We start from the raw sequence: 17,997 nt of genomic DNA, 5'->3' as shown, positions 1-17,997 counted from the left end.
TTTTTTATATTCATTGGCCTTAAGATTTTGGCCAGCAGTGTAAATTACTATGGAAAGTTCTTGAAAATTCTCGTAAGTTCTACAACATTCTAGAAAGTTCGAAAAAATTCTCTATCAATTACTCAGCACTGAATCTACCTGGAATGTTCTGGAAAATGGGTAAATTTGAAAATTTCGTTATCCAGGTCACAAAAGCAAAGTTTGAAGAGAAAAATAAGTCTTTTCCATTTACTTTAGGCATAAGCAATTGGGAAATAACACTTTCTGCCCAGAAAGAAGAAAAAGTAAAAATTGTGTTACATAGTTTTAGTTAAGTGGACGCCATGTTAGGATATTACTTTATGTGGTAAGATATATTTCAGACCGCTTCCGAATTCTGATAGGTGTTTTAATAGCTTTTCATTATCTTTTTTTTTTAAATCTTATTTTCATAATCTGGATATTTACCTTTACTGATATGTGTTTTCTTTTTATGAATTCAATTTTTAGAAAACGGGTAATGCAATTCGAGCCTTGGGTCGAATGGTAACACTGAGCGGAGTTAGTGCGTCCCGATCATCCGTGGGAAGTAGCTCTGGTTATCAGAGCAGCTATGGAAGCCTTAGTGACAGCGACAGTTCTTTATCTTCGGTCTTCTATCCTTCTAAAACTATTAAGGAAAATGTTGCTCCGTGGATCATAAAAGAACAGGTGGAAGAGGAAGCTTACTTTAGTGGAGACAATTGCACGAAAAATGATGATTTCATGGACTCACAACGTGGAAGCAAATCTGTTAATGGTGAAAAAACCTCGGTGCGAATGAAAAAGACTTTAGACCAAACACTTCGAAAAGTTAGGCCTAAAACTGACGGAAAGGATTCATCGTCTTTCGAAGCTCCTTATTTTATTAAAAAGATGAAAAATGAATTGCAGGTTCGTGAAGGTGGGCGCGTTCGTCTTGAAGTACAGGTGGACGGGAATCCGGAACCCAGCGTCGCATGGTTCATTGGTGACAAACGTATTAATACGGACTCAAGACACAGAGAACACCGCCTGTCAAACGGCGTGTATGCTTTAGAGATTGATAATTGCTGTCAGACCGATCGTGGCGAGTATATTTGCGTTATAAAAAACAACATGGGCGAACAGAAGTGTCGTGGATCTTTAACAATCCTGAAAAGATGATACGATATATGTGGTGTATCGACCATTGAAGCATAGGATTCGCCAACGTTGTTTGTTTTTAATGAACATTGTATTGTACATGTTTTATTTATATAAAGGGTTTAATATTATTATCAAATCTCTCAATGCTAATCTATATAAAGCGTCTTTTCACAGTGATATTTTCGTACTGACGATAATGAATAGAAGTGTATAATGGAGTGGATTACCTTACCTAATCAGAGGTAATAGCTTACAATTCAGCCTTTGCCAGTGTAGCAGCTTTCTATACGACAGTGTCAGTTATGGAATGCAAGATGAGGTTAATAAAAACCAAAACAGCTAAAATGAGACATGGTTAAAAATAAGCACGAACAGAAGGCTTATTGTTTCGTTTACGAACTGTCAACACGAACCTTGTGCAGCTCTGTGCTAATTTTTAACCACATCCCAATTTTGCTGTTTTGGTTTTTGTTATTCATTTTATATTGAGGTATCAACACGGTGAGTATACATTTCCTTGGTGTTTTATACGGTTTCGAAGTGAATAAACAGGGCTTACTGATAGAAACAAAAGCAGATATTTATATCAGCTATCTGTTATGTATCATTATGGAAATATCAGTGTTTAGAATACCTCTTGGATATATTCCTCTTTGGATTATCAGTATCATGAAAGAATGTTTCAAAATGAATAATTGCGTGTATAGAATAACTGAATGATCATTAAATAGATCAGTCAATGCAGTACCACATGATGCCAGTATTCATATAATGTTTTGAATCCAGTATGGAACAAAAAAGAAGTCCAAATAAAGCCAGTTTAAGACCACATATTTTAAAGCCATTAAATTATTATGGTTGAAACTATAATATTTTCCTTTATCTCCCTTTGAAGAAAATGTATGTCTTTTACATGTGCCAAAAGGAAAAAGGTAGACAAAAATAATAACTGTATAGAAGATGAAACAGATTAGAAAATAAATATTCGATAATTTTCAGTAAGGATTCCAGTTTTATGGCCCAAACCGGTGATCCATTCACTGTTAAAGATATAAAAGGTGTCATAAGTTCATATCTGGTTTTTGGCTTTATGCGTAACGTTATGAGAAATATTACATTTTTTTTTCCTGTTTTAATATAAGGCCTTTGATGAAAGTGGATAATATCTGAGTATTTTCCTGAACACTCACTTGCTTTGCTTATTTATTTAAAAGTTCAATGCAAGTATGTATAAATACGCTCTGTATCTGGGATAAATCAAGAGAAATATTATTCAAGAATATATTTTTATATCGTGGATAACAAGCTATCAAGAGATATAGTTTTATATTTAAAATCTAGTAAGATAATCAATATTTGCATTCTACGAACGTTATAGAAAGAACAAATAAAAACTGTCGTTTATGGAATATGTGAAAAGATTTAATTTAACCGGTAACTATTCCTAACTATTGCAAGTTTCGGTACAGTGTACTTTACGAATTCTCTTGTATCATATATATATCTTGTATTGTAACACTAAAACTTTGTCTTACATAAAATTATTAAATCAGAATCTCATTTGGCGTGTTTTAATTATGAATCTTTTAGACAATATTTGGTTTTGGTAATATCTAACTTCTAAAACAGGCCAAACAGCGTAAGGAGATGGGTAATGATTGGTTAATATTTAACCTCTATACATAAGAATAAACTGCACAAGGAGCTAGATGTGGTTTGGTCAGTATTTAACTTCTAAAACAGTCTGAACAACACAAGAATATGGGCGTGGTTTGGTTAATATTTAATCTCTAAAAGCAGACTAAACAGCACAAGGAAATGGATGTGGTTCGGTTGGTATTTAATGTTTAAAAACGGACTGAACGACTAACGCTATTAGTTCAGATAAATAAGAGGCAGAAAAAACAAACAAAAACAAACCAACAACAACACTACAAACCATAATAATGTGGCTACTTCGAAAAATGAACACTACAGAAGCAACACACTGAGCCAGTTAAAGTAAAAGGTCTGGTGTGTTTGGAATTCTGCGCACAGCTTCACATGGGCTAGCCGTCCCTCATTTAGTAGCAAAAAACGTAAGGCGACTAATCACTAGCTCTTGTGGGCTACTCTTTTATCAACGAATAGTGTGGCTGACTATCACATTATTACGCCCCATGGCTGAAAGGGCGAGCATATTTGGTGAGACGGGGATTCGAACCCGCGACCCTCGGATTACGAGTCGAACGCCTTAGCCCACCTGACCATGCCGGGCCTAAGTCTCGGTTTTTTTATACTTTAGCAAAATTAATTTTATCATCTCTTGTAGAGATAGCTATGTAGTCTCGTTACAACGAAGTGACCGTTTCGATCACAAATATGACTATGATGGAAACACTAAACTCTGAAGCTTTGCATGTTCAGAAATGTTTTATTTGACAAAGTAGAATATTCAGTGTTATAATCACGCTATTTGAGAAGCAAAGCTTCCATTATACCGCTTTTTTTTTATTTTAGTATGAGGATTGAGGACTAACCTGTACATCCAAAACTGGCCGAAAATTTTTAGGTATTTTTGGGACTATGGCCGAAAATATTGTCAAGGGCGAAGGTATCTAACACTAGGTTTCAGTTGTCTGTTAAGTATTTCTAATCAGTTTGTTAAAAAATTAACTTATTTTTCAGTTATGCACTTATGTTTGATTGATAGTTTCTCATAAGCAATTTAAATAAAATGATAAATGAACTATGATACAAAGAACACTCATACACCAACAATATGTTTGACAACTTAAATATACGTCACCTCAACAGCTGAATTTCAAACCATTAAAATTTCTATTATTCATTGTAGCAACAAATAACTGGAATAATAGCTACTGTAACGTGTTACTCCAATTGATACTATCGTTGTGTCACTTGTTTTCATTTCGACGTGTGAGTGTTGTAAAGTCACGAGAGGACTAGCACGAAAAACATCAGAAACTACGAGATAATCAACTCGTGTATGAATGTAACTCGAACAAAAACTTCAATAGTCTCACGTGATGAACTAAAAATATTTTATTGTTAAACCTAAACTGTATTTGAATTATACGAGTTTAAACAACATAGTACAAATCTGTCAGTTACATATTGTTCTACAGCTGAGCATAAAGTTAATTGTTACATAAGTAATAAAACAAGAAAACAGCAAAAATTCACATCAAAAAATCTTTTGGACAGCTTTTGGCTGCACAAAGGCATGTAAGGGCCGATTAGCACGGACGAAATTCGTTTATATATTCGCTTGTGCCTGAGGGTAGCCAAAAAACACAACAAATAATCACAAAGCCTACCAAGCGACACACAATAAAATAAGGAAACGAGGGTCTCTCCAAGTCCATAAGTCAATATAATGAGAATATGTCATTCAACATTTGGGAGTGGTCAGAACTGGTCCGACCTCCTGCCCTGTTTTTCATAGTTACATAAAGGTTCCTTTACAAGTATTGTACAATCCAGGAGATACAGAAACACTTGATTAAGATTTTTCAAGTGCGATTAAAATTCATGATAAATTTTAAAGTTAGCTCTTCGTATGCTAACTCCCTTTTTTTCCCTATAAAAGTTTACTGTAAATAATTTACACGTTGATAAAATTTATCATGAATTTCAATTTTATATCACATTTTAGGTTCAGTAACTTCTACCGCAAACAGTCTCTTTCTTTCTTTTTTATATTGAATGCTTACGTTAAATTCACTTAAACAAACTCTCGGCGTAGTGCCAAACTCTGAAGAAGTATTCGTTTCGACCAATCAAATCGTGTTTTGTGTAACTACGTAGCAACGGCTCCACGTTGGCTTCTCGTATCCATGACGACGAGGTTTCTGTGCTGAAGCTCAATGAAGCAGTGTGTTCTTCCATTTCCATTGGAGGAACCTCCAGGAAGCCTGAAGGATAATAATAAATAAGCATTAGTATCAGTTGCTGTTGAATCGTATGTTTGTTTGTTTTTGAATTACACGAGGGTTATCTGCGCTAGCCGTCCCTAATTTAGCAGTGTAAGACTACAGAAAAAGTAGCTAGTCATCACCACCCACCGCCAACGCTTGGGCTACTCTTTTACCAACAAATAGTGGGACTATAACAATTGAGAGGGCGGACATAGTTTGGTGTGACGGAGATTTGAACCCGCGACCCTCTGATTATGAGTCGAGTGCCTTACCCACCTGGCCATGTTGGGCCGTTGAATCGTATTAAGGTAAACAATTAAACACCCGTTATACTAGCTACAAATAAAATGTGGTTCTAACTTATGAGTACTTCCCATTTTAAGGACAAAATTTTGATCTCGAAAATGTAAAACACAGAAATAGGAAACACCCCTTCCATGGGTTTGATTAGGAAATTCAGATATGTCTATTACTGTATCTTTTCTACCTGAAAGAGCAGTGCAAATGACTTACGTTTTTATTTAAATCTCTGAATAAATTATTTCCTCTCGCAATTGAATGCTTACTGGGAGGGGGTATCCAATTTAAAAAGTGTTTTCCAAACCCAAATGTCTATACTAACTACGAGAGAGAATGGTTTAACCGATTGCTTTGATTCTATATTGATTCGTTACTTACCAGGAGGACAGACGACTTTAATAGGTTCTTCGGATTCTAATGCGTCACTCATTCCTATTTCATTACGAGCCATAATCCGCACCAAATACTCGTGGCCTTCCTGAAGGTCCCGAATTTGAAGCCTTTGTGTTTCTGCATCTACCTGGCCCACCTGAAGAAATAAAAAAAGTTCGAAGTTAATCCATCAGGGAAACAGTAGGCCTAACGTATCACCACGAGACGTCAAACTAGCTTTTCACATTAGGTTACTTGAACACGTGGATGGTGTTTGGTCAAATGTTTTAATGTTTTCCAATGTTTCCTCTCAAGCACATACATAAGAAGTGAGTAAAATATTAGCATTATATGTATCCTCAGAAGAAAGTTTAAATAACATTAGGTGTTATGCGTCGCGTCCAATTTTCATCTCTAGAAAAAAATCTTAATTTGGGGAACATTTTCATTCCTAGATTAGTAATGTTTCATATTCGTCTGTTATATAAACGCAACACTTCGGATGAAATAGCCAGAACAAATTATATAAAGGTAGCCATGTAGCTAGAGGCTCGCAATTGGTAGTTTTGTAGCTCTTATTTTTCTTGTCTCTGTTTGCAGCTACCATCAAAGCAACTTAATGCCATTCCAGAAGATGTAACTATGAGTATAAACAGTTAGTTTGAATAAAGTATATGAAACCAAAAACAAACAACATTATAATATTCCTCTGTACTTCTATAAACATTTGGTAAATTGTTTTTATCTTTATATTATTTGCAGTATGCAATTCAAGACAAAATTTACTACCGATAAAAACTGTAAGACCAAAGTTTGGTCATCCTAATTCGGTTAGTGCGACACAACAATTTGTTTTTGTTACGTCAAGATTGTTTACTTTCATCAGGGTCTAACATTTATTTTGAGTGAGGTCAAGGTTTGTTCACTTTCGTCAGAATGCGACATTTTTAGTGAGGCTTAGGTCTGTTAATCCTCACTAAACTCACTTGAATATATTTCAAAAATTTCAATGGCCTATCGATGTTTTCTCAAAAATGCATTTTACCATTCACAGAAAACACGATATGTAACGAAAACGCACACTTACAGAAATAACCGACACCAACATATTTCAAAGTACACTCCTCAACAGAACAGAACATCTCTAAACGAATCATTTCACCTTGTAACTAATTAATTTTACAATATGTTTTATTAATTTTCGTTAAACAGCAACAGTAGATATTAAAACCTAGCAGTTGTATCTTAGAGCAGTTAAAAATATTATAATTATTTTATCGACAAAAGATATGCTTCCTTCTACTTAACTTTAACTCTGATTTTTTTCGTGATTAAAATAACCCACAGTTGCAGTTTTCTGGTAAGAGATACATATTAAGAATAACCTTTTTTTAAGCCTATATTTAACGTTAACGACTTAAGTTAAACAAAAAATTTAAAAGAGAGAATAAATTATTACCTCCATCCACATTTTTCTTTTGATATCTCGAATGACAATGTTATACCCTAACAAGGGAGAACCACCATCGGACTCCGGTTTGCCCCATTCGATCATGATTGAACTGGGACCAGTAGCTCTCATCTCCAGAGGTGCAGTTGGTGGTGTTGGTCGTTCTGAAGAGTAAAGTTTAATAGAAACGACATTGAAATATAAATAAATAATACAAATAATCCATTATCAGAGTCTTCATTTAATTTGTCTTCATCAGTTGACTATTGTAATAACTTGTTATATGTAAATAACACATAAATCAAAAGTGTGGTACAATATAAATATCTGATAGGCTCATTCTAAGAAAACTAAGCTCTTTGTCACATATATTCGCTGTTCCTTTAAAATGTATCAGTTTTTTACAGAAGTAACAGTTGTGTCCACTATCTTTTCTTTCGTAATAATCAGTAAACTGTTCTATATAAGACAGAAAGAGTAGAAGGCTTACTCACTAACTATTCATAACTGTTCTTTGTGAAACAGAAATACAACCCACCTGCTGTCGTTGAGAGACGCACGGGTTCTTCCATTTCCAACGGTGGGCTAAGACCAGCTGAGTTTTCAGCTAACACCCTGAAGAAGTACTCGTATTTGTCCGACAAATTCTGGACAGTGTGGCACGTCGTGGTTGGTAGTATGGTCTCAACCCTAACCCATTTTTCCACGTGGGTTTCTCTTTTTTCAATGATGTACGACGACAGCTCAGTCCCTCCTTTCGAAACTGGTGGTTTCCATGACAAAGTTAGCGTCTTGTTGGTCATGCTAATAATAGATAGGGGTCCAGAGGGCGCTGAGGGTGGAACTAAGTACAAAACGGAAGTTGAATATGAAAACTTAATAATAATGTATATATATGAAAATCGGTAATAAAGTTTTGCTACCAAATTACAACTAAAAAACAGTAAATAAAATTTTAGATAGCAATCCATATTTCAGCTGTAATGGATTATTGGTAATATATATAATGGGGAATTTTTGTTTTAAAAGACAATATTGTTACTCCACACTTACCAATTTGGGCCCCAGGAGTAATAGGTTCTTCTGGTGCCAATGGTGGACTGGTGCCTACTTCATTACGACAGACGATACGGAAGTTGTAGGCAGTTTCTTTTTTCAAATTCGTGATTTCCATAGTCAAAGATTTTCCATCCGTAGTGCCAACTTTCTGCCAAGCCTTCCTGCCAACTTCTCGTTTTTCCACAACGTACTCTATAATTGAGGAACCGCCATCACTCTCTGGAGCCTGCCACGAGAGTGTGAAGGAAGTGCTGGTCATATTGGAAGTCTGAAGCGGTCCCTTAGGAGCTGATGGTTTGTCTTTGGGAGATGAGGAAAAAACACACAATGTTTCACTATAACTCCAAATCTGTAGTTCAATAACTATTTTTTATATTGTTCTTACAATACCATTAAATATTTTTATTTTGGAAAATAAGTACATTCAAGGATTTATTGAAATAATAAACAATCAGTTGCTTTTGGAAAACATCTAGAAGTATACAAATGAGATTACTTGATTGGTAATTTGTGTGCAATAAGGCATATTCAATATTCATCATAGCTCATTTCTCGTTTTAGAGGACTACCAAAGATATTAGATTGCACTGGATTTGAAGTATTCGTGAACTTCAAATGCCTAAAGTGTTAGAGTGAACAGAGACAAAGATGTTGTCCATTTCTATATCAGGTTGTACTGGTTATGAGGTGTTTATGAATTGAAAATGCCTCATGTGTAGGAGTGAACAGAAACCAAGATGTTTTCCATTTCTACACTCCAAGCGTGTGCAGTCCATAAAAATGTCAAATTCGATACAGCCTATAACTTTACTAAATTAATCAATTAAAAACAAACCGCGCATACTCTTCGTTTTAGATGCAGAAGTCAATTATACTCATGTAGGCATGGATTTATTTGCTAACAACAAAATCCAACTTACCAAATGGACTCTTCGCTGTGACTGGTTCGGACTGTAATGGTTCTCCACGTCCGTACTCGTTAGACGCTGACACACGGAACATATATTCGCTACCTTCCTCTAAGTCTGTTACTGTGTAGGACGTGGTGTCAGGTGGGACACTTGTCACCTACCACAGTGGAAATAAAATACGATCATACTTCAAGTTAATATTTCTCCAAACCTAATAGCTTTATGGATATATTTTATGGAATTAACAGATAACAACTATAACGAGTGTTATAACTGTGTGGAAGTGATAATCGAAGACTACAAGTATTGTGGAATTCACAGATAACAATAAGACTATTTTATTTGTTTCCATAGAGCGTATGGTGTCAAAATATGGCTACAAATGTAATGGAATTCCAGATTATGGCAGATTACTTTAATTTCCAACAAATTTTGAGCCTTAAAAGGAAAAACGTGTAGTTTTAAATAGTATAAATAACTAAACTTTGTGGCTTAAATAAGTTTGTTTTTTTTAACCAAAATGTTTGAGGTATAAGTGATATTTGGAAGTGAGGTTTTCGATTTTATTAAGAAAAATGTAACGTGTAAAATAGTAAACATTGAGATGACATAGTCGCCACAGAATAGTTCCTCTTACATTTATTTCGCGATGTTTGGGGTTAAAAAAACAACTGTGATACCACAGTACTAGTTAAAACCATGAGTTTTCGAGCAACATCAAACAGTGCACTCGGAGAATTAGAGTAAAATCAATTATTCTTTTTCGTGCAAAAACATACTTCGTAAAGGAAACTAAAACCTAAAACCTTTATAGCAAAGGTATTGTCTGTCTTGTTTTTTTTTTTCAATTTAACGAAGCACTGATATCGATACATGATCATCACTGGTTAATAGCGATACACAAGGATGTAACATTTGTTAATAGTAAGAAATATCTAATACCTATTATAATTTACTATAGGGGTTGTTGTTGTCTTTAGATATTACAAATACAGTACACACCTCTAACCATACTTTTCTTCTAGCATCGCATCGTTCAATGAAATAATTCGTAATGTCAGAACCACCATCATCAGAGGGGTGTTGCCAAGTCACGGTAATTTGATCTTTATCAGTTTTGGGGAATGTGATTGGGCCTTGCGGAGGTCCAGGTTTATCTGTTCAAAGGGAGATAATTGGTTATAAAAAAAATAGAAATAACCAATAAAAACCGCTATGGAATGTCTGAAGAAACGTAACAGCCAATTATATAAGTCCATAATTAGCACGTGCTTCCACTTATTTTTTCTAACCACACATACGTTTCTATAAACATCCTATCTAACTATTAAGTAATCTAAGAATATACGAGTGAAAGCAAAGAAGGACATATAATAATATGTCAATTACACTATATATGTCATATCCAGTGCCGACGAGACCTTTCGACAATAACAGAAATAAACAAAAGATATAACGCTTGACACAATGTGAAAATACAAGATTAAATAAAGTGATTTTTACAATTAAAAAATACATATAATTATCTTTCAAAATCTCACGTTTTGTAATCGTATGATGATATTTAATCGAAAATGTCCTCTGAATGGTTAACCTGTGTAGTCTCGTTTTCATAATTCAGTCGAACTGACAGTCACTTTTGCAACAAAACACTCGCTCTGGCTAAATAACATATTAGTTCATTATCCTGGCACTAGACGGATCCAAATACTAAACATGTTTAGTATGGTTTGTCTTAAAACCTTTTAATATATTTTATTTTAAACTATTTTACTATGATTTATTATCTTACATTTTTTAACATGAATTATCTTATGTACATCGTCTGTGGTCTATGACATTAACATGATTTTGTTTCATAAATTAGTAATATTTGTCTCTGATATTTCGTTCATATAATTCTTGACTCAAACTAAACATGCAATGAGTACACTCACTTTCACACCATGTTATTTGTTTAACATGTCACAAATTAAGCCATTTCAATCGAGGAGATCGAGGCTGACAATGTAATTAAAATAATTTGATTTTAACTTCTCTTTGTCCTTATCTTACCTAACACTCGGAGCCTAAAATCATACGACTGAGTTCCAGCGTCATTGGAAAGTTTAAGCGTGTAAGTCGCTGTGTCACTATTTTCCACACTTCTGATGATTATAGACGTAGTATTATCCCTTGTTTGGACGAGTGTATGTTTAGTGGATTCTAGAAGCTTTCCGTTTTGCTCCCATACGACTTCTGGAACTGGATATCCATGGGTTGTCACGTTCAAAACGTACTCTGAAGATGTGCGTAAACGAACCTTCTTCATATTCTCATCAAATGTAGCAGATGGCGGTTCTGAAAAGTAGAATACGCACAATCAGAAAGGGGCGGCATATTAAAAAATTACAGCTTTTGAACTTTAGAGCAAAAGTACTTTTTTATTCTATTCTAGCTGGAAATTTCAGCGTGGGGTTTCTCCTATACGTAAGACATTTTTTAAACCAAACAAAATGATATATTTACATATAACCCGGCGAAACTTAACAGCTCACTAAACAAAATGTGCTCTTTAAAATTAATTAGATCTAGCGACACAATAATGGTAGAATACGATAGTATTATAAATATGATGTAATGCAACACATAAATCAAAATGTTTCTAACTACATATATCTTAATTAATAATATTAACTAATGTTTCGTTATTAAACAACCTTTCGTCGGTCTTTTAACATTGGTGAATATTCAAATGTCCATTACATTTCTTGGAATTGAATTATATAACCTTAGTACTGGATAATCTATTTTTTATTTAATTATTCTGTACTTCAGTTAATTTATAATCACCTAACTTTTTCGTCTCGTATTTTTGTCATTGTCTACCTTAACTTTAAAAAAGTCATAACAAATGCTTTATTATAATGGAATGTTAGTATAATTTAAACAACTTTAATATATTTAAAGTCTTCTATCTATCATACGTAACCATGTTCCTATTTCTTTTCTCATTGGTACAAAGATTTTTCTCTATGCAATTTGGTAACTGCAATATTTCTTTATATAGACCCATATATTGTTATATATTAATTATTTGCTTGTTTGATATAAAAAAACTACACTATGTTAGCCACTTTTCTCACCGCAAGGAAGTGATCCCAGAATTTTAACGGTAAAAATGTGTAAAATTACCGCTGTTCCATCGCAAGATGGATGAGAACGTCTCACAGGTTCACATAAATGACATTTAGACTTCACAAAAATTCAAAATACGTCAGAGGGCAAATAAATATTTAATGACAAAGTTGATGGTATGAGATAGATACCTTGAACCTTTAATGTGCACGACGTCTCCGTTGTTCCCATGGAATTGGTTGCCTTGCACGTGTATTTTGCGGCAGATTTATGAGTTGTTTCACCAATGGTTAATGATGCTATTTGGTTCTCATAAGTTGTAGTAATGTTCCTTAACACCAGGAGATCCTTTCCGTTTTTAAGCCTAATAGAAATAGAAGCAAAAGAACCATTGTATGGAATCTAGATAACAAACACGAAAGTTTACTCCATATAAGATTACGGTTTTCTGATACTTCGATTCCCAGAACGACTAACATAGAGAGATGGGGATTAATTGCTGAACTCTGAAGTTAAATTATCTTATTTTTAAATTATGGGATACGTTTCTTTGAGTTTTATACTATTCAACAATTATTATATATCCACCAGTAAAACATCCTTTTGCACTTCAAAACAAAATATGGAGTTAAAAAATTGCCTATCATATGGTATAAATTGTTACACTATTTCACTGTCACGAGCACACATAGGTTCCCACCTAGAGCACTACCACCGTTAGTCATATGTTCCCCCCTATAACACTGTTAAGGGTACATATAGGTTCTCCTTCAGAACACTGTCAAGGGTACATACAGGTTCCCCTTCAGAACACTGTCAAGGGTACATACAGGTTCCCCTATAACACTGTCAAGGGTACATACAGGTTCCCCTTCAGAACACTACCATTAGTACACATGTGCCTCTCTATAGCACATTCTACATACAATTTGTTTTACTTTTTGAAACTGTGATATTAACCACATGTGAATTTTTAATTTTGAATTACTATCGAAAATGGGTATTACTCTTCAAATTTCCTAAAGTTTACCAATTTCAGATGTGTAATGAAACATCAAAACTTGTGTATTTAAAAACAAGTCTGGCACTGAGAAAGTTCTATACATAAACGTGTCAGTAAAAAGAGTTGAAGACAATGTTATTATATTGAACACTTCTGTTTAACTATAACCACATCAAAACATATAAATTGTAACCTTTAAACCCATATAATTAAAAGAGTTACAGTATTAGCTCCAAACGTTTAAATGGAGAATCAAACTCACTCCACTTCAGCGTGGGAAAAATAAAAGGAAAGTTCCCGAGAAACCACATTCTAAAACTGTAAATGTATTATTAATATTCTACAATAAATGGTATAAAAACAACATGCCATTTGATGGTAGGCGGAGGTTGGCCTGTGATTCTTGCTTGTAAAACGGCCTTAGTTTTGAGTCCCACAGCAAGATCCTGAAGGTGTTCGACTACCACAGGAGGTTCACCGGCTGCACAAGAAAAGTGTAGCACCTTATGTTACTTTTACTTTGATCTTGGAAAAACATGATCACTGAACATCTTGAGAACAGCAATGACATTATATCGGGTATAATCTTACATCAAATACGTCATACTGATAAACTCTACAGATCACATTGACTATTGCTGTGTAAAAGTATGACATCTTAGAATAGTTACTGTATTTTTGTTACCATCATATAAACGACATTTTGTACGTTAATCAGACAAAACAAAAGTATTAATAGTTTGAAATAAAGTAATCATTAATTTTACAAATATTTAGCAGTAGCACATCACTACGTAAAGTTAGAAACGTGAAAAAATAAAAAAATAAATACGGGACAACATTCGATTGAATCAGCTCAGAGGACTTGGAAGTTATTTAATAACTAATAAACTGAAAGTTGTTATTTTACAAAAAAAAAAAATCACGTAAACCTATACGAAGTGCTATGTGCCCTTAGCTGTCCCTAATTTTGAACTGACAGTCATAGGGAAGGTAATTAGCTATCCAACAGTTAGTTCTGGGACTACTCTCATCTCATCGAATAATGGGATTTGATCTTACAGTATCCATGGTTCGAATATGCGTAGCACGTTTCTCTAGTAACAGGCTACAAACCATGATACCTAGGATTCAGAGTCCGAATATAGTAGGTCCGCCATGACCAAGAGATCACTTGTCTCGAAATAAGGGCGTCTATGGTTCAAATCCCCTTCCCACCAAATATGCTCGCCCTTTCAGCCGTTGAGGTGTTATAACGTGACGGTCAATCCCATTATTTGTTGGTAAAAGAGTAAGTAGCCCAAGAGTTGGCGGTGGATGGTGATGACTAGCTGCCTTCCCTCTAGTGTTACGCTGCTAAGTTAGGGACGGCTAACGCAGATAATTCTCGTGTAGTTTTGCGCGAAATTCGAAACCAGATCAAAACGAGTAGGCTAACCACTATACCACGTTTGATCAGAATTAAAATTTTGTGAGACGTGGTATGATAGATAGTTTAATTACGTCAGTGGTTCTCAAAGTTTGGTTCATGAAGATCTTCCAAGCAGTCCACCGAGTCTATTGTCTCGCCGAATGGTCCGCAGACAAAAAATATTTAGAATCACTGATTTATAGTGATTCTCAGACAATTATGGGCCGCGTCGGACTGATATAACTTTGGTTGTTCTAAACTATCGAGTCATCAACTGCATATGGGGTCTTTAATATTGGGCCAAAAAACTGAGTGAGCTTTGTTTGTTTTTGAATTTCGCGCAAAGCTACACAGAGACTATCTATGCTAGCCGTCCCTAATTTAGCAGTGTAAGACTAGAGGGAAGGCAGCTAGTCGTTACCACCCACCGCCAATTCTTGGGCTACTTTTTGACCAATAAATAGTGGGATTGACCATCACATAATAATCACCCATGGCTGAAATGACTAGCATGTTTGGTGTGACGGAGAGTGGAACCCGCGACCCTCAGATTACGAGTCGAGCGCCCTAACCACCTGACCATGCCGGGGCCAAGTGAGCTTTGAGTTTCAGAAAACTGAAAACTCTTAGTTTAGTTGGTTAAGCTACCTGGCACAGAAAGTTTAGATTTCTTATCCAGTTCTGGTTCAGTTTGCATTGGTTCATATATGTTCCCTATTTTAAAGAATATAACTAAGTAAGGATAAACGTTATCGACGCATAATCCACGCTTCTATTACAACAAGTAGGGTTTACGTGATTTACCTTTAGCTTCTTTTACAGTGATGTATTTGGTCCCTGGAGACGGGTCACTTTTTCCTGCGTCATTCACAGCGATCACACGGAACATATAATCCATACCTTCCTTCACGTTAGTCACTGAAATTGAAGAAAAGAATATAAAATACAATCTTTTTCATGATACCAGGCAGAAACAAAAGGTTTAAGCTGATAAACTGTGCCTCGAACACTGTGACTTACACCATATTTCAAATGGCACTGAGGTTGTTTCTACACGTTATTCTGTGTATAGAATCCAAATATTTGATCCGTTTTCAAAGACACTTATTATATCAACTATGTTTCGTGTATTATTCATTATCAGCCGTTAATACTTGTACCCGTTTCATTAAAGTAAATTATAATTCCAATAATTATCAACAACATTCTCGTTCTATGAAGAACAGTTAGTGCTATCTGTGAGATTGGTTAACTCTATTACAAAGCAAAAGAGCTAGTATTGACGTGATGGTGTTAAGATAGAAACGATTCAATAGATGGAATATTTTTTAAAAAAAATCAAAGATGTGAAAGTTGATAAATTTTCATTTAACCAAACCTTTGTGATGCCTTTCTGGCACTGTAAAATCCTCGTTGTATGTCGACCATCGTAAGGTGTCTCTGTCGTGATACTCAATAATATAGTTAGTGATGGGGGCGCCACCATCGCTCTCAGGTGCCTTCCAACTGAGTATTAATGATTCGTTGGTAATCTCTGAAGCTTCAGGTGTACCAGGTGGTTTAGGCTTATCTGGAAGGTTTACAAATATATATATAATTATCATTCTAATAAAAAAAAATTTTTCTGAGCACTATATTTTACCGCTAATTGCTTTCGTTTTGATAATTTATGTAGTACTTTAGTACACTTGACGTTTTTATAGAATGACAATCAAGTCCATCTTTTGAGATTTATTCAGTCTAGCAGCACAGTTATTTGAGATTTAAATGGAGGGAAAAAGAGCAAATTCGAGTGGACATTCAGTACCACTGAGAGCTCCTAAATGTTTATAAAGTGAAAATATAATAATACATCGTCTGGGTAATGAAATTGTAAGTTAGCTTTACAACACATAGAGCAAAAGTGTAAAACTGATATTTTATTGTTATGTCCGTCTAATATTTTTGGAGAGGGTTGCAAACGTCCATCCTTATGCCTCCCCTTTCTCTCCCACAGATGATACCCCCAGGCCCTAGCCTTAATCGCTACTGGTATTTTCAACCTGATTGGCACCTTATGCGTTCATGGAACAAGTTTCCTGTTCAAAGACACCTACAAGGTTCACGAATAGCCATTCTTAATTTTGGACTACTGACCACAAGAACTAGCACTTGCCCTCACAAAGGCTTTATACCACTTTTCAAACAGAATAGTTCGATTGACTATCATGATGACGAGAAACCCACTTGGAAATAAAAATGTATTCTAAGGACAGCTGGTATGGGTTTTAAGTGACTGACTGTCACTTTTAGGGCTCAATCACACTGAAAGCGCAGAACATGTTCACTGGTTTGGGTTCGAAGTTTGGATATACCGCCCTGTATGAGTCTGGTGTTAAATTATAACAATTACCCGGAAAATTGGTCTACCGCCCTGTATCAGCCTAGAGTTATATGATAACAGTCACCTAGGAGGTTGGTTTACCGCCTTGTATCAGCCTAGAGTTATATGATAACAGTCACCTAGAAGATTGGTCTACCGCCCTGTATCAACTTAAGTTATATGATAACAGTCACCTGTGCTAGCCGTCCCTAATTTAGCATGAAATACTAGAGGGAAGATAGTTAATCTCCATCACCCACCGCCAACATTCGCGCTACTCTTTTACCAACGAATAGTGGGATTGACTGTAACTTTATAATGCCCCCACGGCTGTTAGGATGAGCATGTTTGATATGGTGGGGAATAGAAACCGGGACCCTCAGATTGCGAATCGCGTGCCTTAACCACCTGGGCAATTTTGTAAATAACTCAGTGACTAATATTTACCTATAATAGAAACGATGAAGTCTGTCGTGGATTCTCCGACTTTATTTTTCATTTTCAAAGTATACGTCCCGACCTCTGGATCATCCATTTTCTTTATGGAAACCGTCGTCTTGGTCTTCATGGTATCCGTTGTAACTTTCTTTGTTGGTTTAAGCGGCTTTCCATTGAAATGCCATTCTACTTTAGGAACTGGCAGCCCGCTATACGGAATCTCTAAAGTAAGAGAGCCTCCTCTTTTGACGCTAAACTTTCGTTGATCCGTCGTTACACGAGGTGGCGCTGTACAGATAGTGATATAATACAATATTATTAATCTTAAACGGAAAATAAAATACACACTGTTATAATATATTTGTATTTTCATATCAACCATATGGTGTTAGCATTATCATTTAGTTTATTAGTTAAAAACATTAAGAAACTGAAACAGGTTAAATAATTCTTCTTCCTTTTATACCAATAATATAAGCAGCTGTGTTGCTTTACCCTTGTTTCCTAT

At 35.1% G+C, this 17,997-nt stretch overlaps 2 protein-coding genes across 8 annotated transcripts in view; one reads left to right on the top strand and one right to left on the bottom strand.

The window, feature by feature from the left end:
- Positions 1 to 2,701, top strand: part of LOC143226396 (twitchin-like) — a 217,123-nt gene extending 214,422 nt beyond the window's left edge. For all 7 annotated transcript variants that reach the window (XM_076457312.1, XM_076457313.1, XM_076457311.1 and 4 more), the window contains exon 21: positions 490 to 2,701. In XM_076457312.1, the coding sequence (XP_076313427.1) occupies positions 490 to 1,164 (675 nt within the window). In that variant the 3' untranslated portion in view covers positions 1,165 to 2,701. The remainder of the gene's footprint in view (positions 1 to 489) is intronic.
- A 1,472-nt stretch (positions 2,702 to 4,173) lies between these two features.
- The window catches only part of LOC143227488 (uncharacterized), a 457,070-nt gene continuing 443,246 nt past the window's right edge, over positions 4,174 to 17,997 (bottom strand). The window contains 13 exon segments of the mRNA XM_076458930.1: positions 4,174 to 5,063; positions 5,745 to 5,895; positions 7,198 to 7,352; positions 7,727 to 8,032; positions 8,242 to 8,547; positions 9,168 to 9,315; positions 10,161 to 10,315; positions 11,214 to 11,498; positions 12,467 to 12,639; positions 13,648 to 13,759; positions 15,494 to 15,607; positions 16,068 to 16,259; positions 17,499 to 17,777. Coding sequence (XP_076315045.1) covers positions 4,870 to 5,063; positions 5,745 to 5,895; positions 7,198 to 7,352; positions 7,727 to 8,032; positions 8,242 to 8,547; positions 9,168 to 9,315; positions 10,161 to 10,315; positions 11,214 to 11,498; positions 12,467 to 12,639; positions 13,648 to 13,759; positions 15,494 to 15,607; positions 16,068 to 16,259; positions 17,499 to 17,777 — 2,570 coding nt within the window. The 3' untranslated portion in view covers positions 4,174 to 4,869.

Source organism: Tachypleus tridentatus, chromosome 9, assembly GCF_004210375.1.
Source record: "Tachypleus tridentatus isolate NWPU-2018 chromosome 9, ASM421037v1, whole genome shotgun sequence".
NCBI classification, from domain to species: domain Eukaryota; kingdom Metazoa; phylum Arthropoda; class Merostomata; order Xiphosura; family Limulidae; genus Tachypleus; species Tachypleus tridentatus.
This window is presented reverse-complemented; position numbering and strand designations above follow the sequence as displayed.